The 26,944-nt window shown below is 50.4% G+C and overlaps 3 protein-coding genes and 1 long non-coding RNA gene across 4 annotated transcripts; 1 reads left to right on the forward strand and 3 right to left on the reverse strand.

The window, feature by feature from the left end:
• Window positions 1-1,377: 1,377 nt before the first annotated feature.
• On the reverse strand, window positions 1,378-11,923 carry Cln3 (CLN3 lysosomal/endosomal transmembrane protein, battenin). Its single transcript, XM_090357922.1, has 15 exons — window positions 11,701-11,923; window positions 11,212-11,293; window positions 9,865-9,961; window positions 9,098-9,169; window positions 8,642-8,721; window positions 8,437-8,522; window positions 7,556-7,628; window positions 7,335-7,478; window positions 4,858-4,967; window positions 2,920-2,966; window positions 2,771-2,839; window positions 2,623-2,678; window positions 2,422-2,515; window positions 1,756-1,896; window positions 1,378-1,659 (listed from the first exon to the last, which is right to left on the reverse strand). The coding sequence occupies exons 1-15, from the start codon at window positions 11,744-11,746 to the stop codon at window positions 1,540-1,542; spliced, it is 1,317 nt and encodes a 438-aa protein (XP_090214048.1). The 5' UTR covers window positions 11,747-11,923; the 3' UTR covers window positions 1,378-1,539.
• Window positions 11,924-12,011: 88 nt separating this feature from the next.
• On the reverse strand, window positions 12,012-13,240 carry LOC150046170 (uncharacterized). The gene is made up of 3 exons (XR_016539599.1): window positions 13,066-13,240; window positions 12,426-12,496; window positions 12,012-12,150 (listed from the first exon to the last, which is right to left on the reverse strand). It is a non-coding gene; the product is annotated as an uncharacterized LOC150046170 (long non-coding RNA).
• Window positions 13,241-13,861: 621 nt separating this feature from the next.
• Apobr (apolipoprotein B receptor) lies at window positions 13,862-18,122 on the forward strand. The gene is made up of 4 exons (XM_090357919.1): window positions 13,862-13,955; window positions 14,265-16,772; window positions 16,878-17,146; window positions 17,223-18,122. Exons 1-4 carry the CDS (start codon window positions 13,899-13,901, stop codon window positions 17,290-17,292), a joined length of 2,904 nt encoding a protein of 967 aa, XP_090214045.1. The 5' UTR covers window positions 13,862-13,898; the 3' UTR covers window positions 17,293-18,122.
• A 117-nt stretch (window positions 18,123-18,239) lies between these two features.
• Il27 (interleukin 27) lies at window positions 18,240-26,213 on the reverse strand. The gene is made up of 5 exons (XM_090357713.1): window positions 26,183-26,213; window positions 23,132-23,292; window positions 22,952-23,050; window positions 21,399-21,557; window positions 18,240-18,518 (listed from the first exon to the last, which is right to left on the reverse strand). The coding sequence occupies exons 1-5, from the start codon at window positions 26,211-26,213 to the stop codon at window positions 18,240-18,242; spliced, it is 729 nt and encodes a 242-aa protein (XP_090213839.1).
• Between the last annotated feature and the right edge of the window lie 731 nt (window positions 26,214-26,944).

A 26,944-nucleotide genomic window follows, 5' to 3' on the forward strand; every position in this document is an offset into this window, starting at 1 on the left:
TGAGCAAAAAAACTAAGGGAAGGGGCAGAAATTTAGCCAAGTGGTAGAGTGCTTACCTAGCATGCACAAAACCTGGGTCGATTCCTCAATACCACACACGGAAAAAAGCCAGAAATGGTGCTGTGGCTCAAGTGGTAGAGCACTGGAGGCCAGTGCTCAGGCCCTAAGCTCAAGGCCCAGGACTGGCCAAAAAAAATGGCCAAAAAAAAAAAAAAAAAAAGCCAAGGGAGAGCTGGGAGTATGGCCTAGTGGTAGAGTGCTTGCCTAGAATACACAAAGCCCTGGGTTCCATTCCTCAATACCTCATACACACAAAAAGCTGGAAGTGATGGTCGAGAGCCTTGTGCAAAAAAAAAAAAAAAAAAGCTTTTTTTTTTTTTTTTTTGCCAGTCGTGGGGCTTAAACTCAGGGCTAGAGCACTGTGCTTGGATACTTTTTGCTAAAGGCTAGTATTCTGCCCCTTGAGCCACAGGGCCACTTCTTTTACTGGGTATGTGATTCCAGGGAATGGAACCCAGGGCTTCATACCTGCTAGGTAAGCATGCTATCACTAGGCCACACTCGAAGCCACCATCAGTCCAGCTTCTGTGTGTCTTTGACATGATCATGTTGGGAAAAAATGTTTAGAGTGTCGAATACAATACATGAATGAATAAGTAAATGGATGCAAAAAACTGGGTAGAAGAGCTGGATCTGGTGGTACATGCTTGTAATCACAGTGTATCAGCCTGGGCTACAAAATGAGACTCTGTCTCAGTGAAACAAAATCACCCCCTCAAAAGACTAGGTGTCCAGCCTGGCCCAGTTGCTCATGCCTATAATCCTAGCTTATTAGGCTGAGATCTGAGGATCGTGGTTGAAAGCTAGCCAGGGCACTAAAGTCAGTGAGACTCTTATTTCCAATCAACCACCAGGAAAAAAACCCAGAGTGGTGCTGTGGCTCAAGGGATAGAGCAATAGCCTTGAGCTGAAGAACACAGGGACAGTGCTCCAGCCCAGAGTTCAAGCCCCACAACTGACCAAAAAAAAAAAAAAGGACTGGACATCTGCTGAACTTTTTTTTTTTTTGCCAGGCCTGGGGCTTGAACTCAGGGTCTGAGCACTGTCCTTAGGCTTTCTCATGGCTAGCCCTGTACCACTTGAGCCACAGCCCCACTTCTGGCTTTTTCTGTGTATGTGGTATCCAGGAATTGAACCTGAAGGTTCATGCATGCTAAGCAAGCACTCTACCACTAGGCAATGATCCGGGCCCTGAACTGCTTTCTTTATACTCATAAATACATGTATGTCTATATAGGTACATGTCTACACATGCATGCGGGCTTATACAACATTCCTAGTAATTTTTTTTCCCCCAGAGAAAAAGTACACAAGAAATTAGCTGATAAAATAGTCATTTATTCAAAGGACCCAAGAAGGTATTCCCTGACCCACTCCTAGTCTGCAGGGAAGGCCCAGAGTTCTAGGGTAGGCCTGGATTTGATGATGATATTCCAATCTGTCCACAGGTCACTGTGTCTTGTGCCAGCAGCTTGAGTGTCATGGAAGACGGCAGAGGAAATTATGCACAGGCAAGGCCAGGGCCCCTGATAGGGAGATGCCCAAGGTGTCAGAGATACAGGCGGCGGCCATGGCAAATTCCCGGTGCTTGTCACTCGTCTGAGAAGGGAAAGCAAGGAGAAGGAATGAGGAGATCTCTTCCCTGGTCACCCCCAAATAGGCTACCCCTAACCTTGGGCCAGCGCGTGCGCTTACCTCTACAGCAATGTTGTGGAAGGTGTTCACGTAGGCTGCGCCCCCCAGAAACCCCTCATACACAACAATCAGGAAGACGATGTAGATACTGGGCAGGAACCTCAGAAATATATCTGCCAGCAGGAAGGCCAGATTGAGGCACTGTGGGGACAGGGAGAGGAGATTATAGGGACCAGAAAGACAAGCTGAAGTCTTACCCACTGGCCTAGGAGACACTGACAAAGGAGCTGGCAGGCCTGGAGAAGGTCCCCTGCCCCCTTCAGTGGGACCTACCGAGCCTATAAGAGGTCTTCTTATACCCCATTCACAGCTGCCATCCCCATGGAGCCCCCCAACCCCCAACACATACACCTTGGCTCATCCCATCATGTGTAGGCCTGGAATCCACTCCTACCTCCCCTTACTTAGAAGGGCCCTCAGTGTGGATCAGAGGGCCTCCCATTCATTTCCTTCTCTCTAGGAGCATCCCCTCCCATTATGACAGACTCAGACTAGTGGCCTGGGAAACGTTTGGAAACATCTGGAGGTCTACTAGGTTGTCACAACTGGGGATATGCCACTGGTGTCTAGTGGGGAGAGGCCAGACATGCTGCTAAGCACCCTACAATGCAAAGGACACCCTACAATGCAAAGGAGTGAGGAGTGGGGGGGTTAAGGACCCCGTACCTGCAGCAAGGCCAGGATCCAGGTCAAACGGATGTGACAGCAGCGGAGAGAAGAACGGGAGGCAAAGACGCCAGCCTGGTACAGCATCTGGTACCTGGGGGAGGGGCAGGGACTAGGCAGAGGTGGCTCCAGACAGGCACCTACTTTTATCACCCAGGTGCCCAGCATCAAAGGGTGCTCACAGCCCCAGTGCTCTCTCACCAGCGGTACTGCTGAGGGTGACTCAAGGATGTGTTCTGGAAAAACAGGAGCTCAAACTGCAGCAAAGAACAGACAGGGACACAGATTGGGGACATGTGAGTCTCCGGCCCGATAACTCTTTCCACCCCTCCCAGCAATCCTCACTCACAAGTCCCTGGTTGATGAAGTACTCAGCAAAATAGACCAGCACCAAAGGGATGATGTAGGAGAGCAGTCCCTGGGAGAGCAGGGAAGGAGTAAGTGGAAAGCCTGACGCAGGCACCACCCACACAGCACCGCCCACAGCGCCATCCAAACCTTGAACACTGTCCACCTTTCTTGGAGAGAGATGTTCCAGCCAAAATCTACAAGGTGGGGGGGGGAGGGGCGGGGAGAGAAAAAGGAATGGAGTTGGTGACTGAGCCAGGACCCCCACATGCAAGAAATAATCAGCCGGGGACCGGGAGTTTGGCCTAGTGGTTAAAGTGCTTGTCTAGCGTGCATGAAGACCCGGGTTCGATTCCTTGGTACCACATACATAGCAAAAAGCCGGAAGTGGTGCTGAGGCTCAAGTGGTAGAGTACTAGCCTTGAGAAAGTCCAAGGACAGTGCTCAGGCCCTGAGCTCAAGCCCAGGACTGGCAAAAAAAAATAAATAAATAAAATAAAATAAATAAAAATAAAAAAAGAAATAATCAGCCATGACAATGAATACACTCAATGCAATTTAAAATGTGGGCAGAGAATGAGCAGTAGTAGAGCGTTTTGTCTTGCAGGTACAAGGCCCCGGAGTTCAATCCCCAGCTCTACCAAAACAAAAATAAAAAGCTTACCAGAAGAAAGCTTTTCAGAGTTTTTGTGCTGCTTAGCAGTGCCCATTACTCCATGGCACCCAGCCTCACCGGCTTGAACTCCAGGCCTAGGTGTTGTCCTTAAGCTTTTTGTTGTTGTTGTTTTGTTTTTTGCGCAAGCCTAGCATTTTACCACAGCTCTACTTCCAACTTTTTGGTAGTTAATTGGAAGGAAGAGTTTCATGGTCTTTCCTTCCTGCGCTACCTTTGAACCACAATTCTCAGATCTCAGGCATCAGCCTGACCTTTGAACCTTCAAAGCCTGGCTTTGAAACATGATGCACTGCTCCTAACCTCCTGAGTAGTAAGGACCACCACTGATTTCTCATTGTCTTTTTGTTTCTAAGACATCTAAACTTTCCCACCGCAGGCCCTAGGCACAGGTGTTCCCCTCTGCTTGGAAGCTGCTCATATCCCATCCACAGAACTGATGGTTTCATCAGTAAGTGAAGGTGGGAGCTGAGTGATGGTGGCACACACCTAAAATCCCAGTTACTCAGGAAGCTGACATCTGAGTATCTTGATTAGAAGCCAGGTCAGGCAGGAAAATCCTTGCCTCTTTCATTTTTAACCAACTAGCCAAAAAGCCAGATGTGGAGCTATGGCTCAGGTGGTCAGAGTGCCAGCCTTGAGGTGTTTTAGGTTTTTGAATTTTTTTATTATAATTATTTTATTTATTTTATTTTATTTACTGGTCCAGGGCTTGAACTCAGAACCTGAGCACTGAGCTTTCTCAAGGCTAGCACTCTACCACTTGAGCCACAGCACCATTTCTGGCTTTTCTAGGTATGTGCTACAAGGAATCAAGCATGCTTGGCAAGCACTCTACCACTAGGCCAAACTCCTGGCCTGGATTTTGTTATTGTTGTTGTTGTTATTTTTCTAGTCCTGGGGCTTGAATGCTGGGCCAGAGTACTGTCCTTGGATTTTTTCAAGGCTAGGGCTCTACCACTTGAGCTACAGCACCACTTCCAGCTCTATGTATGTGGTATCAAGGAATCCAATCCAGGTCTTCATGCATCTAGACAAGCACTCTACCACCAGGCCAAACCTTCATGCATCTAGACAAGCACTCTACCACCAGGCCAAACTCCCAGCCCGAGCCTTGAGTTTTTAAAAAAGGCAATGGACAGCACACCCAGGCCCTGAGTTCAAGCCCCAGTAGCTGAAAAAGGTGAAGGTAGTTTATACCTGACTCACTGCCTTGTTCAGGAGCCTGTTTTGGTTTTGTTTTGTTTTCATCTTGGGTACCACTGTTGTGCCTAGGCATATCAGAGTCTCTACTCCATGCATATGCTTTCACAGTGGACAGGACATCTACCCCATCCCTAGATTTGTCTAAATAGGGAGAGAAAGGCTAACATCAAATGAGAGAAAAGAACCCTCAGTGGGCCCACAGCACCTACTTGTTTTACATGCTGGGGCCTCCACACCTATGAGGGGCTGCTGAGCTGCGATGTCTGCCTCTTCTTCCCCTCTAGGATCCTGCTCAGGAGCCGTGAGCAATAAGAAATAGCTGGGGGGAGAGGGGGAGACAGAGTGGACATAGTCAATGAATCCCTCTGGGTCTGGAAGGGCTGCCAGAGCTCCTGGAGGCCATTCTCCTCAGGAACCCCACACATCTATGTACCTGTGGGAAAGGACCTACTTGTGGACCTCTGATTCTTCCTTTATGTTTTGGTCAGTCATAAGGCTTGAACTCAGGTCCTGGGAGTTATTGCTGAGCTTTTCTGCTCAAGGCTAGTGCTATTCCCACAATGAGCCCCAGTTCTACTTCCAGTTTTCTAGTGGTTAACTGGAGATAGGAGTCTCATGAACTTTCTTGCTCGCTTTGAAACCATGATCCTCAGATCTCAGCCTCCTGAGTAGCTAGAATCACAGGTAGGAGCCAACACCAAGCGCTTGCTTGCTTCTGTGTGTGTGTGTGTGTGTCTGTCTGTCTATTTATCTGTCTGTCTGTCTGTCCTGGTGCTTAAACTAAGGGCCTGGAGCTGAAGCTTCTTATACTCTCAAGGATAAAACTCTACCACTTGAACCATAGCACTACTGGCTTTTTCCTGTTTATGTGGTACTGAGGAATCGAACCCAGGGCTTCATGCATGCTAGGCAAGCACTCTATCACCAAGCTACGTTCCCAAGTCTCTGCTTCCTTCTGTTGAGCTAAACTTCCTCTCCTTGTTCTTAATCGGACCCTTGATTGACTACTGTGAACAGGTCACTTTTGTTTCCTTCTCTTGGTAGGCTAGTGATTGTTCTAGTAATCACTTACTACGTAGTTTAGGGCTTTGGGGTTCTTTGTTTGTTTCTGAGACTGGGACTCATCATATAGCCCAGACTAACCTCAAATTTATATAGTGCTTCTACACCAGCCTTTCACGGCTCATTCACTTTGTGCTAGGCCACTGCCCCTCATTTTAAGTCACTTATGCTCTGCTTTCATGTGATTTCCATATTATTCCTGGGCGCATAATTATTTTTTTATTCTCTCTTTCCTTTTTTTTTTTTTTTTGCCCGTCTTGGGACTTGATCTCAGGATCTGGGCACTGTCCTTGGGATTTCTCAAGGCTGGTATTCTACCACTTTAGTCACAGCACCAGTTCTAGCTTCACTGTATACTGAGGAATGGAACATGGGGCTTCATGCATGCTAGGTAAGCACATTACTACTAGGCCACACTCCTGGTCCATATAATCTTTTTTTTTTGAGCGGGGGGGGGGGGGGGGGGGGTGGTCATAGGGCTTGAATTTGGCCTGGGTGCTGTCCCTGGGCTCTTCAGCTCAAGGCTATTGCCCTACTCCTTGACCCACAGCATCACTTCTGGTTTCCTGGTGGTTAATTGGAGATAAGCATTTCACAGACTTTAGTGCCTGGGCTGGCTTTGAACCGTGATCCTCAGCTCTTAGCCTCCTGAGTAGCTAGGATTACAAGGGTGAGCCACCGCGGCCAGCTCCATTCTTTCTTTCTTTGTTTTTTTCTTTCTTTGTGTATGCTATTACTTTGGGCCTCATGTTCTTGCTCAGCTTTTTACACTTATAGCTGGTGCTCCACCACTTGAGCCATACCTCCCTCTCTGTTTTTTGCTAATTCATTAGAGATATAAGTCTCTAATCATCCAGATCTTAGCTCCCTATGTAGCTAGGATTATAGAACTGAGCCATTGGCACACAGCACCTCATTCCATTTCTCTGTTGCCCTCGTCCTAATATGTGAAGCCACAGGTTTAAATGACTAACTAGTCATAGTGTTTGAATGCATATGAAAACACAGAGAAGCTGGGTGTGATGGGAGGCAAAGATCAGGAGGATTACATTTTGAGATCAGGCCAGACAGAAAGTTAGCAAGATCCTAACTCAATCAACAAGCCTGGGACCAGTATGATGGTTCATGGTTGTTATTACAGTTTAGCTCAGACCATGTTCTGAGGCCAGCCTACGGCAAAAACCTAAGCCTCTACCTTAAAAAGAACTAATGCAAAATGGGCTGGGGTGTGGCTCAAGTGATAGAATGCCTGCCTAGCAAGGAAGAGGCCTTGAGTTGAAACCATCACACTGCCAACAACAAAACCCTCAGAAGACAGAAAATCGACCCTAGTCCCACTTCAAACCTTCTAAGAAACCTCCCTGTACTGGGCATGTCACACTTGTCACCTCATAGGAATGCATGGTGAACCACCATTACCTAAGACTCAGGAAAATCGAAAGCCAGAGAGATGAAGTAATTTATCCGATGCCACACAGCTACAAATGGAAGCTCTGGGACTCAAACCTTAGGCTGTCGGAGCCTAGAAGCCAGCTCCCTCCACAGAAAGGCTAAAGGGATCTAAAGATGGGCTCATGCTGTTTATTCTCCTCCCCCTTCTTCCTTTTGGTGGAGAGCTACTCACCTGGCCAGCAGCAAAATAGGGATCCCCAACATAGAAAGCAGGGTGTGTTGAGGAGAAAGGCCAGCCTGGGTGAGGCCCAGATAGGACAGTGCCCCCAGCAAGCCTGCACCCCCAGTGCCAGAGGACCACCAGGAGATCACAGCCCTGGAGGAGAACATACAGCACTCAGGTTCGACCAGCAGTGGTCACCCCTTCCCTCCCTCCCTGCCCATGTAGCTTACCTGGAGTAGAAGGCAGTAAGAGAGAGGAAGGTGACCTCCCCCAGGCCTGAGGAGATGCTGGCTAACACTACACCTGGGAAGACAAAACACGAAGTGTGGCTCACATCTATAATCCTAGATCTGAGGATTCTAGTTCAAAACCAGCCCAGGGAAAGAAGTCCACCAGACTCATCTCTAAGCAGCAAAAAGCCAGAAATAGTGGTATGGCTCAAATAATGAGAGTGCTAGCTTTTTTTTTTAATTAATTAATTTACTTATTTTTGCCAGTCCTAGGGCTTGAACTCAGGGACTGGGCACTGTCTTTGGGATTTCTCAAGGCTAGTGCTCTACCACTTGAGCCACAGCACCACTTCTGGTTTTTTCTGTATATGTGGTACCAAGGAACTGAACCCAGGGCTTTGTGCCTACTAGGCAAGCACTCTACCACTAAGCAACACTCCCGGCCCCAAGAGTGCCAGCTTTGAGTAACAAAGCTCAACTCAGATCCAGGGACAGTGCCAAGGATCTGAGTTCAAACCTCAGTACTGGCAACAACAATCCCCCCTACCCCCCCAAAAAAGAAGATCCTTTGGCAAGGTTAGGCTTAAACTGAAGTAGAGCCTACCCCATCCTCTCTATGTGTCCTTGTGCAAGGATGATCCCCTCCAAGGACTCCTCCTTCTGGGCCCCCTGGTGGAGGCCTGCAGAATCTGCCCGACTCAATCTCCACCCTCCAATCCACTCAACTTCCTCCCACCAAATCTTCCACACTCAAGGGAGCCCTAACAAAAATAATCCTTTTCCTAGAGGAAGCTGAAGAAACTGCACATACACACACACACACAGAGACCATGCTCTGCTGATTCCTCTAGATCCCCCTCTGACATGAAATGAACATTTACCACACAGGCTGATCCACACGGAATGAGAAAAGGCCACCAGGACAAAGCTGCCGGCAGAACAAATCCCACTGACAAGGACCCGAGGGCTGAAAGTCAGAGAAGAAGGGAAAGTCAGTCCCATTCTGGGCTTTCCAGCCTCCTGTGCCTTCCTGTCTCCCCCACTTTCTTGTCTGTCTACCCTTTTTCCCACCACCGAGCTCCAGACCTGTAAGGCAGCAGGTGAAGGCCCAGAGGAGCCAAAAATTTGATGAGGAGGGTGGGAAGGATGTCTGCCAGGAGTACCGCCTAGGACAGGAGAACAGAGTGATAAGCAGGCCTTCCAGGGACTAAACCTCATGAAGAGGAAAAGGCAGGAGGCAACCAGCAAGATCTATAGCAAATTCAAGCTCTAGAGTCAGAGCTGGGCTCAAGTCCTAGCTCTGAAGTCCCCTGGCTGTGTGTCAGGGGCATCTGTATGCACTGGATTTTGAATTCCTCATCTGGGAAAAACAGAGATGCTTCCAGCATCTGGCTCCCAGGACTGCCATGCGCATTATGGAAGTTAATACATGCTGCTTGCAGAAAGACCTGGAGACTATGCCCAATCTCAGTCACAGTCTCAGTGAGGCACTGAAGGGTAGAAGGAGCTGGGTTGAGGAGATACGGGCACATAGGTACTCACAGCTGTGGAGACAGAGTTGCAATCAAACCGAGACGAGCCATTGTGGAAGATGGGTATCGGGCCTGGATCCACCTGATAGAAAAAGAGAGTCTTTCCTCTAGATGGCAGGAGGATAGACAGATCCCAAGGCCCACTCTGCTCTAGTGTGTGTGTGTGTGTGTGTGTGTGTGTGTGTGTGTGAATATTGGGGCTTGAACTCAGGGATTAGGTGCTGCCCCTGAGCTTTTTCACTCAAGACTGGTGCTCTACCACTTGAGTAATAACTCTACTTCCAGCTTTTTTGGTGGTTAATTGGAAATTAGAGTCTCACAGATGTTCCTACTCTGGGTGACTTCGAAATTCAATCTTCAGATCTCAGCCTCTTGAGTACCTAGAATTACAGACATGAGTCACTGGTACCAGGCTCTTGGTGGCACTTTTGTTGATCCTGAGGTGCTACTGGAATCTTGTGGACAGAGGAGGATGCTGCTAAACACCCTACAGTATATAGGATGCTTTATAATCAAAGAATCACCCGGTCTTAAATGTAGTCAATAGGCCCCAAATCCTGTCCTAGACCTCAGTCTGACCCAGCTGCTTTTAAGATTGCTGGTCTGATATTATTGAGCTTTGCAAGACCATCCCCCATTGCTGTCCTGAGGGTCTAAGAGACTAGGAACATCAGTCTGTCATCCTGCCTTACCAACAGAGACTTTCATGGGCCCCCTGTCCCAGGACAAGCCCCTCAGCTTGCTATGGGACTATCCGTGGTAGAGAGACTCACTTACATGGCTATGATTCCCAGCCTCCTTCTCATGGCTAAGTATGTCATGAGCAGCACTGAGCATCACCACGTAGGAGAAGTTGTTACAAAGGCCCAGAAACCTACAAAGAAGCCGTACAGATCATTTCCTGTCAGACTCCCATCCAGCTGCAGTCCTTCTGGTGATTACCTGTCCCTTCAATCAGCTCACTTTTGTTTTTTGTTTGTTTATTTGTTTTCTTTTTGATGCCACTGCCAGGACTTGAACTCAAGGCCTCTTACTCTTACCGCTTCTTTTTTTTTTTTTTTTTTTTTTGCTTAAAGCAAGAATTTGACCACTCGAACCACACCACTACTAGTTCCCCCCCCCCCCTTGGTTATTTGGAGATCAAGAGTCTCCTGGACTTTTCTGCAAACATTTCCTTTATTCTCAGACCTCAGTCTCCTGAGTAGCTAAGATTACAGGCATAAGCCATCAATGTCTGCCAGAGTCAGTCTTCTTTCACCGTCAGGCTTAGAAATCTGACAGGTTTGGAATCAGACCAGGGTTCATAGCCAAGCTCCAAGACCTTTTTCTATAACCACTTTGTCCTCTGATCTCCCACTACAACTCAGTTCCTGGACTATTTCACAGCCTTTGATGCATGAGATGCAATAAAAACATTCCAAGGGCTTGAAATTTAAAGGATTTGGTTCACATTTCAAGTCTATTGCTTCCTGCTTCCGTGGCCTCATGTCTACCTATGTATAAAACAGAGATACATAAAGTGCTGGAGCTGTGGCTCCAGTGGTACAGTGCCAGCCTTGAGTAGAAAAAAAAAAAAAAAGCCAAGCCAGAGCATGAGAACCAGAATTCAAGCCCAAGTAACAGCTACCAAAGGAGAAAAAAGGAAAGAGGTGTTAAGTCAGGCACCCGACTCACACCTATAATACTAACTATTCAGGAGGAGGAGATCTGAGGAGCATGGTTTGAAGCTAATTGGTCAGGAAAGTCCATGAGACTCTCATCTCCAATTAGCCACCAAAAAAAGCTGGAAATGCAGCAGGCATGAGGCAAGCGGTAGAGCTCCAGCATTGAACAGAAAGGCCAAGTGTGAGTTCAAGGCCCTGAGTTCAAGGCCCTGAGTTCAAGCCCCAGTGCGGGCGCGCGCGCGCGCGCGCGCACACACACACACACACACACACACACACAACATAAACAATCCTATAGGTGGTGTAGGAGGAGGTGGTAAGCAAGCACATACATAAAACCGGGGGGGGGGGATCTAGGCCAGCCCGTTAGAGGAGTAAACCTGTGGACTGGCTCCTTCCTCAGCTCTGTCCTCTGCTCCGCAGGGGCTGTGGCACTTGTCTATTTTTTGGCAGAACTCACCAGAATCCCACCGCATTCTTCCAATGGGCGCCCTGCCTCCCCAACAGAGGGGCCTGCGGCTCCGAGGTGGTTTCCTCCTCGCCTGCGAGGGAGAGACGCGAGGGGCGCCCCCCGACTCTCAGGGGCGCAGGGCCCCCCCACCCCCACGGTGTCCCCCCACCCCCACCCCCCACGGTGTCCCCCCACCCCCACCCCCACGGTGTCCTCCCCACCCCCACCCCCCACGGTGTCCCCCCCACCCCGCCCCACCCCCACGGGTGTCCTCCCCACCCCCACCCCCACGGTGTCCTCCCCACCCCCACCCCCCACGGTGTCCCCCCCACCCCGCCCCACCCCCACGGGTGTCCTCCCCACCCCCACCCTCCACGGTGTCCTCCCCACCCCACCCCCCACGGTGTCCCCCCCACCCCCACCCCCACGGGTGTCCTCCCCCCCCCCCCCCGCCCCGGGGATCGCGGAACACAGGGGAGAACCAGCCCGCACACTCACTGTCGGAATCCGAAAGGCGGCGCCGCGAGCCCGCAGAGCCCCCCATGACATTCAGTTCCGATCCCCCGCGGGGTCCAGCGCCGGCTCCCGCGGGGCGCACGGGGAGCTGCGGCGACAGGGACGAAGGCCCAACGCCCCATTGTCCGTCTCCACTCCGGCGGTCGACCGCACTCGCGCCCCGCGATCCATCGGCCGAGTGTGGAACTCCTTCTCGCGCCCTCCCCCACCCCTACTTCGAAAACAGAGCTTCCTCCCCCCTCCTCCCCTCGCCCCCCCCCCCCCCGCCCCGCAGAGCGGGCCTGTACCTTTAAGAGCTGCCCCGCGTTCCGCACCTTCCAGCGCGAGGCAGGGGGTGTGGCCGCGTGACGTCACCGCGGCTTCCCCCGTCACGTGGTCAGAGGGCCGGTTCCCCACTTCCGGGTCCTCGACCTCCGCGTTTGGCCTCCGGAGCTGCGGGCGGTGAGAACGTGAGCCGTCGGGAAGACCCCGAAGCCCTGCCACCGAGGCGGGCAGCAAATAGAGCCGTGATTCCCTGTGTCCGGGCCGGAAGGCAGACTCGTGCCAGCACTAGTCATGGCGCGAGCGGCTTCAGGCCCTCTGCCGCGCTTACTTGCCAGAAACAAATATGGCGACCCTTCCTTCCCTCCTTCCTTCCTTCTTCCCTCCCATCCTACATATCCACCACCCACTCCACCCTTCTTTCCCAAGCCCTAACTGATTCTTACCAGCATTGAAGATGAACAGCCGCAGGTCATTCTTAGTCTCATGGGCTGCTCTGACAGGCTGTTTTTGAAACCTAAGAAGAAAGACGGGTGATTATAAACCAGTGGTAGAGGCTTGCCTTAAAACCCCTTTTCCAAGTTATCCTGAAACCAAAAACGGTTGCAAAAAAAATAATCCAGTTCTTGGTTTAACAGATGAGACCACACACACACACACACACACACACACACACACACAGAGTGAGTGGCCCGACACTGGTGACTCACACCTGTAATCCTAGCTATTCAGAAGGCTGAGATCTGAGGATCCCAGTTCAAAGCCAGCCTGGGCTGGAAAATGAAACACTGATCTTCAGTAAACTACTCAGAAAAGGTCAGAAGTGGCCTGTGGTTCAAGGGGTAGAGCACTGGCCTTGAGCACAAAGAAACACAAGGACAGTATCTAGACCCTGGATTAAAGCTCTAGGACTAAAATAAAATAAAAAAGTAAACACTAGAGCAGTAAAAGCCACTGAGCAAGTTGCTGAAGGAACACTCCCAAAAGGGTATTTAGACCAAACAATTCTGAATATAGACTCCAATTTAGTCTGGAGAGAAAGGTCAGATCACTTCACATAGTTCCAGTAAAGATCCATTTGCTTACCTTTCTGTAGGTAAGAAAGAATCATCTAGAGTCCTCTTCATTGAGTCCTTCTGTTAAACTGCTACAGCTTCCAGCAGCCTGTGCCCACTACCAGATCTTGCCCACTACCAGGCTTGCAGACTGCTATTTGAAACATGCCCCTTACAGTGTTATTCCTAGAGTAGCTATCAAGGTGAAATTCTGCAGCCTTCATACACGGCCTGTGCCTTCAAGGCATTTGCTGTGGGTGAAAAACAGACAAAAAATAACCACAATACACTTTAATTACGTTCTCTTTTTCAAGGGTAACCATAAATGAGGGGATGGGCAGTGGAGCTACCAATCCAGTCTCTTCTTTCTCCAAAGGAAGCATTGATGATGTCCAAGTAGGAAGTCAGAACTCTCATCAGCCCCCCTCCTCACTTCTACTCCCAAGTCCCCAGGCAAAACAGGAACTAGAAACCCCAGCTTCCTCTCACCACGTGGCTGTGGCTCAAAGGACACGGAAATGGTGGAGGTGTGAATATAAGACCTGAGTCACTTGGGCTGCAATTACCACATGTCCTTCTCCCTTTCCCCACCAATGCTGAGGTTTTCTGCTTCCAGGTTTTGCTCTGTGGCTTTGTCCTCTGCCCTTAGATCCAACTGTGACCCACAGTCCCCAGAATCATGCATACCTATCTCCCAGGCTGCAGTAGAGGTTTGCCTTGAGCAAGGTGGGAGGTGCTTAGGGCCAGGGGTGGCAATGCGTCAGGGAGAGACAGGGGAAGAGGAAGTGTCTGGGTCTTGGCCAGAAAGAGTTTAGTGGGTGGGGACGGTCAGTGTCAGCTTTCTGGACTGTTAGAGACGACAGGATGGACTTCCTCCGACAGCACCTACCTGGGCTGCATCAGGCCTTGAGGGGGGCACTGGTGAGAGTGGCAAAGAGATGCCAGAGACTCCCTCCCCACCCCCATTCCTTGCTGCCTTCCCTTTCCTCTTCCCTAGAGCTTGTCCTCAGGCTTCAGGTCCCTTTCTTAGGACCAGACAGCTTTCTCACTCAGTCTTTTCTGGATTTCAATCCCTCACCTCCATAATTTCTTCGAAGCTCAACTCTTTCTTATTCTTTCTGTATATCCTGGTCTCCCTCTCTCCTTTCCCATTCCAGAACCCTTCTCCCTTACCCTGGACTCTTCTAGTCCAGGGCCCCTGAGGAGACCCTCCTCTCATTTGTCTTCCAGGACTCACTTGGCACCTTTGTGTCCTACCTCATAGGAGACGAGGTCCCCACTGTAAAGAGAGAGGCACAGGCTGCCCAACAACTGGAAGAGGGGGCTACAGGAAAACCAGAGAAAGCTCTAGAGGAGGAAGCCAGAGAGGTAGTGGAGGACCTTAGAGGTAGGCAATGTGAGGGGATTGGAGGACAGGGAGGGTCTGGAAGGGTAGGTAAATGCCAGGTGGGAAGCTCAGCTGAACAGACCTGGGGGTGGGGAGCAGGCACCTCCCATGGCTGTCACGCAGAGAGGCAGGACTCTGGAACCTGGGAGACAGTCAAGGGCCAGCAACCAAATGACCCTTTGGAGACCCAGAAGGAGGCTGAGGCAGAGCCTACGACTCAGCAAGACGGGAGCAGCGGAGCCCTGGAGAACAGCAAGGAAGCCAGTGAGCAGGAAGTGGACAGAGTGGAGACACTGAGCGCCTGGGAACAGCAGGAGGAGGAGGAGGAGGAGGAAGATGGCCAGGTGACAGAGCAAGGGATGGCCAGAGGGGTGGAGTCACAGTTGACCAGGCAAGGGAAGCCTGAGAGGACTGTGGATACTGATGAGCCAAAGGCAGCAGCCAGCATCAGGGAGACAGAGCAGGTAGATGAGGAAGCAGCTACAGAAACCAAAGGGCTCAGAGTGGAAGAGACTACCGGGGGAGAAGTGGAGGTGAAGGTGGGGTGGGGTGGGGAGAGCTCAAGGGTATTAGAGAGTACACAGGGCCCTGGGATTGAATCTGAAGACTGGCTAGCCTCAGGGAAAGAGGAGGTTGGGCTAGCCTCAGGCAGGGAGGAAACTGACTTCTCAGAAGACAAGGCAACAGAATATGGGCTCCTCTCTGGAACCAGGACTGCAGAAGCTACTGGAAGAGTCTGGGTCCTAGAGGAGGCCCCCAGGAGAGATCAGGAGGAGGACGTAGATGAGAGGGGAGATGTTGAAAGAAGGCTTCTCCTCAAACAGACCCAGGCCCTAGGACCTGAAGAAACAGAAAAAGCAGCTGATGGGCAGACAACAGAAAGAAAGAAGCCAGAGGAGGCAAGGGATGGCTCTTTTCCATGTGGAAAAGAGACTGAGAGGAGCCTGGATTTAGCAATCAGGCTTGAGGAGGCCAGTCTGGAGGAGGTGGTACAGGTAGAAGAAACTCAGAGGGTTGAGGGGCATTATCAGGCCCCAGAAGCTAAACTGGCCCTGGATGATGAAGCTGAGGATAAGGCAGAAGTAGAGGTGATCTCAGATGCCATGACTGAGGAAGAGTCCATAGAGGAGAGGGATGAGGAGGCTCACAGGAGCCCAAAAGCTTTAGACGTGAAGGTCACTGACAACCAGGAGCCTGAGCCAATGGGAGGCACCCAGACTCCCGCTGGGCAACCTGAGGAAGCACAGAGGGGTGCAGCCGAGCTTGGGAGAGACCTACTCCCCAGTGAAGAGTGGGCAGAAAGGAGGCTGGGGCCTGCAGATCCTGAACAATCTGAAGCAGGAACCTGGGAAAATGAGAGGAGGAAAGACACAGAGAGCAGAAATGGCCAGGAAGAAAAGGAGGTAGAGGAGGAGGAGGAGGAGGAGGAGGAGGCGGCTGCAAGCCAATCACTGGAGGAAAAGGTAGAGGGAAAGCCATTATCTGAATTGCCAGAGATCCAGACACATGAAGTAGAGGAAAGCCAGGTCTCTGACACAGAAAACCAGGTACTAGAAGAAAGCCAATGGCCTCAGGCAGAGCCAGGCCAGTCTCTGGCAGAGTTAGAGGCTAGAAAGATCAAGGCTGGTGAGGCGGAGGTCACAGTGCCAGGGGAGGCAGACTGTGGAGGCCGCAGGCTGGAGGAAGCAGTTCTGAGTCTTCAAGATAGCCAGCACCTGGGGACCGGTTCTTGGGGTGCCGAGCTTGTTGAGGATGAAGCTGGAGAAGGACCAGAAAAGGAGGCTGGTGTGTTTTTGGAGGAGGCATTTGAGAAAGGCCCAGAGTCCGAAGGGCAGGAGAAAGTCACAGAGGGAGAGAATCAAGATGGGCAGGAGATTGGCACAGTGGGCTCAGCACAACAGCCGACTGGCCAGAGTAGCCAAGCAGAGGTTGATGAGTCCGAAGAAAGAGAACAGGACGAAGTGGGAGGATCAGCCGTGGCCGAAGGGACTGGTGAGATGGATGGCACTCGATCTGGTGCCCAGGCAGCCAGAGCAGAGGGAACTGAAGCCATGACACAGGCTGAGGGGCTTCTGGAAGAGGCTAGGGGACGTCAAGTGACAGAGCGAAGAGAAGGCAGCAAGGAACAGTGTGGGGACCACCACTCTGAAGGAGAAGCACAAAAGCTGCTGGATGCGGAGGATCCTGTGACACTGGAGGTCCAGGCGTCTGAGCCAGAAGCCCTAGAGGATACCCAGAAGCAGCAGGGGCAGCCACCACCCCAGGTCTCTGCAGAGGCCATGTCTGTGTCCTCAGAGACCACAGAGGCTCCGGAAAGTACCAGTGGCGATCCTGGCAACAGCTGGAGTGAGGTAAGGCTGTAGACTTGTTCCAAGAAGCACCAAGAAGAAACGAAAGCCAACCCCAGTCCCACAATGCACTTGTGTTGTCCCCCCACCCACACCCCCATTCCGCAGGCTCTGCTCCCTGGGTCTCTCTTGGATGTCTCTGTCCCACGGAGTCGTGTGCTTCTCTCAAGAAGCTCATCACAGCGACGCTCCAGGCCCTCTTTCCGGCGGTCCCTGGTCTCTGAGCAGCAGGAAGCCATTTCCAGCCCCCAGCCCCAGGAGAAACCATCAGATCCTGAACACAGACCTCTTCCACTTCCGGAGGAAGCCCCAGAGCCAAGTCCCCCCAAACCTGAAGGGACCCCAGTGCCAACCAGGAGAAGGCCCATGGGACACGGGTAAGCACAGGGCTATTGCACTGGGACTGGGGGATCTGGAGGGACCAATTGTCACCCATCTCTCTTCCACCTCTAGATTTGGCATGGCTCATCCTGGCATGATGCAGGAACTACAAGCCCGACTGGCTCGCCCGAAACCCCAGTGAGCTAGGTACCCGGGAGACTCCAAAGGTTCTGCTGGGCTCTGCTCACCCCTGACCTCCTCTGCCTCAGTTTCTTAGTGTGTCATTCATGGAAGCGACAAAACCCAAGCGTCTATGGAAGATCTTGAACATAAGGAACCTCACTTTTCAACGCATTCCCCTCCCCCGCCTCGGCTAATTGCCCCAATGGGACTGAAGGATCCTAAGTGGAGAGAGTCCCTACATTTAGAGGGAAACTCCACAAACCTTCACCTAGTGACAGGCCCACCTGTTGCAACAACACCTTTCCAACCTATCTCAGTGGTCTGGAGACAGCAGGAAGACTGGACATTGAACACTAATGTTCCACTGTCTCTCTTTCTGGCCCCCACATTCGACTATGGCCAACTCCACAAGCTGTGTAGATAATACCACTGGAGAAAAAGAAGTTCAAAGGGCCTGGGGCCACCAGTTGGAATCAAAGAATCATGGGTAGGGTAGCAGACCAGCTGCTTTGCGTTTTTCCAAAATGGTAGCTCAGCCTCCAAACTGTCCTGGTGACTGGTAACTGCCAGCTGAGTATGCTGGGTTTGGGGGTGGGAAGTTGTGGTTCAAGAATCCCCAATAAATGTATGAACCAAGAAGGGGCCTGGGAAGCCAACTCTATCTTGGGCCATTGTGTCTCAAGGGTGTCAGGTACCCACCTGTGTAAAGAAGCTGAAACACAGAGGGTTTGTTCATTTTTTTAATTTAAGGACCCAGTATGGCAGCCCTGCCTAAAGATGAAACAATAAATAAACTATCCTCTTCTTCCACAATAAATAAATATCTAAGAAATAAATAACATGGCAAGAACTGAAGGGGCTTTAAATTACTGGGTGGGGACTGAGAGGGTGGTAGAGCCCACTTGGCCGGAGCTATGTATGCTAGAGATCATCCTGTTCACAAACTCCAGTCCTGAAGGACAGGGATTAAAAGATCACACCATCAGGTCCAGGAACAAGGTTTGGGGAGCCCCAAGCCAGGCCTGCGTGCCCCACCTTGGAGAGCAGTAGCAAGTCTCGAACAGCCCGAGATAGGGCAAGCTCCAAGGAGCGTAGTAGCTGGTAGGTATAGAGTAGCTGGGGCCAGGATACTTGTGGTGCCACGTGGACAGGGCTGTCCAGAGCCCCCAGGGGCAGCCCCTTCTCCACCTCTTCCTCTGCTTCCTCCTTTTCCTCTTGGGGGAGACTAAATCCTGCAGCCAGCACCTGTGAGGAAAGATGCTCAGCTCGTACACAGGTCCCTGGGAGAACGTGAATAAATCTTCTCAGTGCCAGGCACTGGTGGCTCTCACCTGTCATCCTAGCTACTCAGGAAGCTGAGATCTGAGGATTGTGGTTCAAAGCCAGCCTGGGCAGGAAAGTCCTTGAGACTCTTATCTCCAATGAACCACCAGAAAACTGGAAGTGATACTGGGGCTCAAAGTGGTAGAGCACTAGCCTTGAGCAAAAGAGTTCAGGGACAGTGCTCAGGCCCTGAGTTCAAGCCCCATGACCAAAACAACAACAACAAAAAACAACCAAAAACTGCTCAGTGCCATGACATCAGCAATTCTAAAGCTCTGGTTTCCCCAGCTATCTTGGCTTCAAACTTTTCATGTTGTATTTGTGTGTATGTGTTTGTGTGTATGGTGTGCATGTACCATTCCTGAGACTTGAACTCATGGCCTGGATAATATCCTGAGGGTTTTTTTTTCTTCATGGGAAACTAGCACTCTACCACTTGAACCACACCTCTGCTTTCAGATTTTTGGTGGTTAACTGGAGATCCAGAGTCTTAAAGACTTTCCTGCCTGAGCTAACATGAACCCAAATCCTCCTATCTTAGACTCTGGAGTAGCAGGGATTAGAAACATGAGCTGTCTGTACACAGTCTCCCCCTCCTCAAGAAAATGCAAGGTGCTGTAATCTCAGCTATTCAGGAGGCTGAGATCTATGGATCATAGTTCAAAGCCAGCTCAGTTAGACAAATCCATAATTCTTATCTCCAATTAACCACCAAAAAAAGCCAAAAACAGGGTTGTGAATTAAGTGGTAGAGCACCAACCTTGAGCAGAGTAAAAACCTTGTGAGAGCCACAGGGCCCTGGAGTTTGAGCCTCAGTACCTGCATATATACATACACACACACACACACACACACACACACACACACACACATATTCACACACACACACACACACACACACACACACACACACACGAAAAGAAAAGAGAAAAAGGAAGAGAGACCCATGCAAATCTGGGGGTTTTCCCCAGGACTGTCCTGGAGGCTGGGGTACAGGAAGATAGGATATAGGAAGTTTCTCTGCCATTAAGGATTATCTCGATTTTTGGGGGGGGGGGCCAGTCCTGGGCTTGTGCTCAAGGCCTGAGCACTGTCCTTGGGCTTTCTCTAGGCTAGAGTTCTACCACTTGAGACACAGCATCACTTCTGGCTTTTTTTTCTATCTATGTGGTACTGAGGCATCGAACCAGGGTCTCTGTGCATGCTAGGCAAGCACTCTACTACTAGGCCAAACCCCCAGCCCTATCACCAGATTCTAACCTTTTATTATTATTATTATTATTATTATTATTATTATTATTATTATGGCAGTCCTGGGCTTGAGCTCAGGGCCTGAGCCCTGTCCTTGGACTTTCTCAAGGCTTGAGCCTCAGCACCACTTCCAGCTTTTTTTCTATGCATGTGGTACCGAGGAATCGAACCCGGGTCTTCATGCATGCTAGGCAAGCACTCTACCACTAGGCCAAACTCCCGGCCCCTTAACCTTTTATTAAAGGTAAAATTTCTTCCTTTAAAAAAAATTTTTTTTGCCTGTCCTGGAGCTTGAATTCAAGGCCTGGGTACAGTCCCTGAACTTCTTTTGCTCAAGGCTAGCACTCTACCACTTGACCCAAATGCCACTATTGGCTTTTTCTGTTTATGTGGTACTGAGGAATCAAACCCAGGGCTTCATGCATGCTAGACAAGCACTCCACCACTGAGTCACATTCCCAGCCCTAAAGATAAAATTCCTCTTGCTGTTTGCAGCACTTAGAAGTCAGAGAATCAGGAAAGAAAGGAAACAGCAAGCTGCTGGCCTGCTGATGATGACAGAGACACCCTGGTCGTGCAAGAGACCAGCCCCTAAGAGCAGGCAGAAGCTCAGGGAGCAAAGCCTAAGTGTGTATTCACCTTCACACACTCAGGGGGTCTAAAGTCTTTTCCCCAGATGACCCAACCTCCTGAGGGAGGGGGATTCTTTTTAGGGGGAGGGCCAGTCCTGGAATTTTGAACTCAGCTTTAAGCTTGCTAGACAAGTACTCTAGCAAATCTCTCTCTCTCTCTCTCTCTCTCTCTCTCTCTCTCTCTCTCTCTCTCTCTCTCTCTCATGCCATTGCTGAGCTTTGAGCCCTGGGCCTGGGTGCTGTCCCTAAGCTCCTTTTGCTCAAAGCTAGTACTCTACCACTTCTTCTAGCATTTTCTGCAATTAATTGGAGATAAGAGTCTCAGGAACTTTCTGAAGTTTCCAGCCAGGACTACCTTTGAACTGTGGTCCTCAGATCTCAGCCTCCTGAGTAGCTAAGATTACAGGTGTGAGCCATCAGGGCCCAGCTCTTTTTGTCTTAGTTCCTTTTCAAACAGGGTCTCCATTTATGCCCACGCTAATGATCCTATTTGCCCTTCCCACGGAGCTGAAGCATACACCGTATGCATTGTTTTATATGTGTCTCTAGAACTTTTTGTTGCCTGAGTTAACCTTGAAACTGGATCCTCAGATCTCAACTTCCTGAGTAGCTAGGTTTACACACCTATGAGTCACTCTTCTCAACACCTTTTCCTTTTTTTCTTTGGTTATTTATTTTTAATTTTTTTTTTTTTTGCCAGTCCTGAGGCTTGAACTCAGGGACTAAATACTGTGCCTGAGCTACTTTTTGCTCAAAGATAGCACTCTACCATTTGAGCCCCAGTGCCACTTTCAGCCTTTTCTAAGTATGTGGTACTGAGGCATCACCCAGGACTTTCTTGCATGCTAGTCAACCACTCTACCACAGAGCCACCTTCCCATTCCCTTGTGTGTGAATCTTGGAGTCGATTTCACTCAACCTGAAAATGGAGATGCCTCTGTAGATCCCGGAGATCCAGTCTTGTGGCCCACAGCTGCCTCCTCTCCAAGCTGGTCCAGCCCTCCTGGCCCCCCAGCTTTCCCAGCAGTGCATGGAAGGGCTGAAGGCTCATGGAGAGGAAGCAGAGGCGCTCTGGATCCTGTGAAGGAGAAAAGATGACTCAGCACAAAGCCACAGGGCCTAACCCCATCTGCATCTGGCCTTATTTCCAGGTCAACTTCCAACCTCCATTCTATTCTCCTAGTTCTTTCTTCTTCTTTTTAAAAAATTTGATGTGCATCCTGTGTCCTGAACTCAGGGCCTTGCGTCCTTGTTTTTCATTCAAAGGTAGCACCTTACCACATGAGCCACAACTCCACTGCTAGCCTTTTACTGGTTAATTGGACATAAGACTCTCAGGGTGCCTGGCCCTGGTGGCTCAAGCCTATTATCTTAGATATTCAGGAGGCTGAGACCTGAGGATTGCCATTCCAACCAAGCCAGCCTGGGCAGGAAAAGTCCATGAGACACTTATCTCCAATTAACTACTCAAAAAAGCCACAAGTGGTGCTGTGCCTCAAGTGGTAGAGTGCTTACTTGAGCAAAAGGAGCTCAGGGACAGCATTCAGGCCCAAAGTTTGAGCCCCAGGACCAGAAAATTAAAAAAAAAATTGTGAGAGCCCCTAAAAGCTGAGCTAGGAGACCCAAAAGGATTGAGGGATGGAATGCTTCCTCCTGGAACTTTCAGAATGCTCTCAGAATCAAATGATCAAGCAGTCCTGGCTTGATGGGAATTCAGATTTCTATCCTGGGTGTAGGCTAATTCCACACCAAACCTTCTGGGAATTTGGGGATGGACAAACACGTATGCAAACTGTAAACCAATGACTGCTTACACCTGCTTCTTAAGATAACATAGTTATGTATCACTTGAGTGGCACTTGTGACTTCAAGGACATTGTGACCTTACTCTCTACACATCTCTGTACCCTACTCAGTAAATGTCTCGTAAAATGGACCCAGGGTGCGTTTCTACCTGAAGCTGGTGGAAAAGGTCAGGCCCCTGGCTCCCCAAACCTCAATTCCACCGTCGGGTGTCCATTATTATTTTGATCCAGGTTGCCAAGGGTTATGACAGAACACAATGAATCCCATGAACTTTTCCTGTCCCGTCTGGCTTTGAACCCTGATTCTGAGATCTCAGCTTCCTGAGTAGCTGGGATTACAAGTGTGAGCCACCAGCCATGGCTTCCGACTTGACTTTTATCACATCCCCTCATGTCTAGTTGTTCCCACTTCCATATAATCACCAGCCCATCTCCACATTAGCCACTCTTCCCAAACTCCTTCCATTCCCACCCTACTTCTTCCATGTCTATGCCACACTCAAACCTTTCCTGACCTCCCTGATGCATTCAACATTTTATCTCCTCCAGATTCCCTCCCTCAATCCATCTCCCACACAATCCGTGTCTTATTGTCAGTCCCAGCGTTATTACAATACCCCGCAACTCCCCCCCCCCCCAGGCTGCCCCCCTCAACCCCTCAACTCACAGAGAGGTGGCGCCAGGCCTGGAAGGTCAGGGAAACATTGGGGAACTGTTCCCCCAGAGGCAGCAGATCCAGGTTCACTCCTGGCAGGTGAGATTCAGCCTGAGTAATAAGGTCTGTTAGTGGAAACTGGTAGAACTTGAGGGATTACCCCATCCCCAGAACCAGCTGTGTTAGACTCACAAAGCGGTGGGCTTGGCCCCGAACTTCAGAGAGCAGCTTTCTGGCGAGATGCAGGCTGATGGTGAATTCCCTATGCAATTCTTTCAGGCTCTGGGGGGGTCTTGGAAATCCCCAGACGCCAGCTTGTACCAGAAGCAGGGAGAGCAGCAACAGGCTGAGTCCTGGAAGGTTTGAGAAGAATTCCATAGAAGGGCTAGGAATGTGGCTTAGTGGTAGAGTGCTTGCCTAGAATGCATGAAGCCAAAGGTTCAATTCCTCACTATCAACTAAACAGAAAAATGTGGAAGAGGCTCAAGTGGTAGAGCACTACCTTGAGCAAAAAAAGCAGGGACAGTGCCCAGGCTGAGTTCAAGCCCAAGACTGGCAAATGAAGGAGGAGAAGGAGGATGAGGAGGAGAAGGAGGATGAGGAGGAGAAGGAGAAGGAGGAGGAGGATGAGAAGAAGGAGGAGGAGGAGGAGGAGGAGGAGGAGGAGGAGGAGGAGAAGAAGAAGAAGAAGAAGAAGAAGAAGAAGAAGAAGAAGAAGAAGAAGAAGAAGAAGAAGAATTATTTGAGAAAGAAGGAAACCAGCCTTTCCTGAGCCTGAACTAAGATCAAATGCTGGCAAATCACTTTAGTTTTCCCCTTCCTTCCTTCCACCTCCTTTCCTCTCTCTCTCCCTCTTTCCTTCCTTTTCCCTCCTTCTCTCCTTTCCTTTTATTTTCCCACCCTCCTTCCTCCCTCCTGCTCCTACCTTCCTCTTTCCCTTCCATCCTTCCTTCCCTCTCTCCTCTCTCCTCTCTCCCTGCCTCCTTTCATTTTCTCCTTCCTTCCTTCCTTTTGCAGTGTTAGGATTTGAATTCAAGGCTTTGCATTTGGTAGGCAGAGTATCTACCAACTGAGCCACAACCCAGCAGCATAAGTGACTTAGTGTAGTCACTTATTTCTAGAACCATTTTTAAAATATCCCCTTAGACAAGGCATTTTCACAAAGTGTAAGTAAGCTGTTGGCTGGATCTTGGCCACCCTCACCCCCACCTTCTCTAATCCCTTGGTCAATTGGCTGCTCTTATTTATTTGTTTATTTATTTTTGCCAGTCGTGGGCTTGGGCTCAGGCTCTGAGCACTGTCTTTGGGCTTTCTCAAGGCTAGAGCTCTACCACTTGAGCTACAATACCACTTGCAGCTTTTTTCTTTCCATGTATGTGGTACCAAGGAATTGAACCCGGGTCTTTGTGCATGCTAGGCATGCACTCTGCCACTAGGCCAGACTCCTGGCTGGTCAGCTGGCTTTTTCAGTGCATAATAGGCATGACCACACATGGCAACATGGTTGCTAGTAGTCTCAGATTTTCTTCCCTCTCTCCCTCTCTTTCTTTCCCACTATTTAGGTCTTGAATGCAGGGCTTGAATTCACTCAAGGCTAGAGTTCTCCCACTTTGAGCTCCAGCTCTGCCTCTGGCCTTTTGATGGCTAATCAAAGACAAGAGTCTCACAGACTTTGCTGCCCATGCTGACTTTGAACGGAGATCCTTCGATCTCCTCCTCCTAAATAGCGAGGATCACAGGTATGAGCCAAGGGCACCTGGCACAGCCTACAATTTTCAAAAGAAGGAAAGTATAAGGACCAGTGGACAAGTCAGTCCACACAAAGCCCCCAGGCTTGTCCCAGGGAATTCAAGAAAGGCAACTACCTGTCAGGCAGATCCAGGGACTTGCTGTCCTGCTAAGGATTCCTCAGGCTCAGCCAAGTACCTGGGGCTCTTTAAACATCTTCCCCTGCTAGCCCCAGCTGGTTCTTTTCCAGGGAGTCGGGGCAGGCTGGTCCTGGCACATGAGAGACTTTGAACAGGAGCCTGCCCGGTGCAGATATACAGATTGAATATGGGGAAGGACAGGGTACAAAAAAGGAGAATTGCCGGGAACAGGAGACTAGGGTTGTTTATCATTCTGGCCTCCCCTTGAGCAAGTCACTTTTTCATTCTGTGTCTCAGGTCCCCAGATGTAAAGTAGCAGAATGACGACCAAAATGCCTCAAGTCCCATGTTTTCCTGGAAAGGGGGAAGCAGGGCCTTGTCATGGGGGCTCTGGGAAGAGGCCAATGGTGGTTTCTCCCCGGGAGCAAGGAAATCTAACAATTACAAGCATTACACAATTCCCCTCGAAACCTAAACCAAAACTGACCCCAAATATAGCCTTGCTGTCACTCCTCTCTGGGTTCCTGGCATGTCCATCCACAATCTGGAAGCCTAAGCTCTACTCCTCCATTTGCTGAATCCTCAGCAAAGGCTAAGGAAGAGCTTCGGGAGCTGCCCAGGCCCTCCAGGGACTTGCAGTGGAAGTAGACAATGGCTAAGATCTTCCTAAATGACTTGGGGCCAATCGGGCAGTCTGGCATCCCCAAGATTTAAAGCAGAAGAGACTTCTCCCTACCCTGGGTGGGGAGCAGTGTGGGTATTCCAAGCATCTGGTAGGTAGTGCTCATTTAGATTGAGCTGTGCCAACTGGCCTTCCTCCCTTCCCGTTTCTGGGGGCTCTGGAACCCCCAGGCCATCCCTATCCTCTCTGACCAGTCCTGGGCTCTTAGGCTCAGTCTTCACCCTACAGCCTCAGCCCTACCTGGCCCTGACATCTTCTCCTGTACCCATAGTGCTCAACCCTGCTTTCTTCAGCCTCCAAGTATAGACGAATCCTTCCAAGTCAGTCAATACTCTTGGCTTCTCAATATATGAAAGCCCTCCATATCCGGGCTCACACAAGTGGCTCACACCTGTAATGCTAGCTGCTCAGGAAGCTGAGATCTGATCAGCAAAGCTTGAGTGAACGAGCTAAGGGACAGCTCCCACACACTGCGTTCAAGCCCCAGTATCAGCACAAATCAAAGAAAAGAAAAGCCCTCCATTCAGTAGAGCTGTCATTCTCCCAGCCCATTCACCAGTCAGACCCAGAGTTCCATGGCCAAAATGCCATCCTTCAGCCCTTAACCCCATCCCACCTGTCACACTCTCCCGTCCTCAGCCCAGTCTCCCCCAAGCCTTCCACCCCTCCACCCAGGCTCAGCCTCTGACTCACGCCAGCCAAGGCCTCCTGCCTCCTGGCCCATGTCAGGGCCCAGCCTGAGAATGCAGCCATCTCCTGGGTAGGGGGGTCTTATACTGGGGGCTGCACTCGGTTTCACTTTCTATCCTGCTTGTACTTTCGGCTTTGTCTTCACTCAGTCTTCCCTCTTCTCCACCCTTGCTAAAATGGGGAAATGTAATTTCCCTTCCCAGGGGGAGGGGGTTTGGGGGTGGTGGGAAGCTGGGGTTTCAGTCGATCCAAGCTTTGCTCTTAGGTCTAGCTTTCCTTCAGTCAGGTCCCTCACTGCTGGACAAGCTGTCCAGGTCTACCCATTGGTAGGGCTCTGAGACCTTGACCTGTCCTCTAGCATCAATCAAGACCATCGTCCATCCGCTTTCCTGAGCAAGATGGACGGCCAGGTAAGGGGCTTGCCCACTGGGGCTTTGAGTCATCTTTGCTCTCTTGGTTTACCAGACAACTGGGGTTGTACGGGAAGTCAGAGCTCCATGGTGGCTGGATGTGTCTTTGGGTGTGGTAAGCAGGGGCTTTGCCTGCCATCCTCAGGGCTGGCACAAAGATGATCTATACCTAGGTTCTGGAACGGATGAGGCTGCGTCTGAGACAGAATCAGCTTCATCCAAGTCTAATGGCTCAGTCTTTAGCCAGAGTCATTTAGAGGATTAGAACTTAGTATATCCATAGCCCACGCTTGGGTTGGAGCTACATACAGAGTCTGGAGCCAAGTTCTGGCTCTGTCTAGTGTTGGAGCAAGAC

This window comes from Megascapheus bottae, chromosome 25 (genome assembly GCF_031878675.1).
Source record: "Megascapheus bottae isolate mThoBot1 chromosome 25, mThoBot2.hap1, whole genome shotgun sequence".
Lineage (NCBI taxonomy): Eukaryota > Metazoa > Chordata > Mammalia > Rodentia > Geomyidae > Megascapheus > Megascapheus bottae.

What these genes read in the sequence shown, in the direction of transcription:
- Apobr (XM_090357919.1), top strand. Translation starts at nt 13,899, where the DNA reads ATGGACTTCCTCCGACAGCACCTACCTGGGCTGCATCAGGCCTTGAGG. An exon ending in CTGGCAACAGCTGGAGTGAG is followed by an intron (nt 16,773 to 16,877) that starts GTAAGGCTGTAG and finishes CCCATTCCGCAG; the next exon opens with GCTCTGCTCCCTGGGTCTCT. An exon ending in AGAAGGCCCATGGGACACGG is followed by an intron (nt 17,147 to 17,222) that starts GTAAGCACAGGG and finishes TTCCACCTCTAG; the next exon opens with ATTTGGCATGGCTCATCCTG.
- Il27 (XM_090357713.1), bottom strand. Translation starts at nt 26,213, where the DNA reads ATGGGCCAGGAGGCAGGAGGCCTTGGCTGGC. An exon ending in GGCAGGAGGCCTTGGCTGGC is followed by an intron (nt 23,293 to 26,182) that starts GTGAGTCAGAGG and finishes CAAACCTTCCAG; the next exon opens with GACTCAGCCTGTTGCTGCTC. An exon ending in AGAGGCATCTCCATTTTCAG is followed by an intron (nt 18,519 to 21,398) that starts GTTGAGTGAAAT and finishes CTTTCCTCACAG; the next exon opens with GTGCTGGCTGCAGGATTTAG.
- Cln3 (XM_090357922.1), bottom strand. Translation starts at nt 11,746, where the DNA reads ATGGGGGGCTCTGCGGGCTCGCGGCGCCGCCTTTCGGATTCCGACA. An exon ending in GCAACTCTGTCTCCACAGCT is followed by an intron (nt 8,722 to 9,097) that starts GTGAGTACCTAT and finishes CTCCTGTCCTAG; the next exon opens with GCGGTACTCCTGGCAGACAT. An exon ending in GGCCCCAGCATGTAAAACAA is followed by an intron (nt 2,967 to 4,857) that starts GTAGGTGCTGTG and finishes CCCACCTTGTAG; the next exon opens with ATTTTGGCTGGAACATCTCT.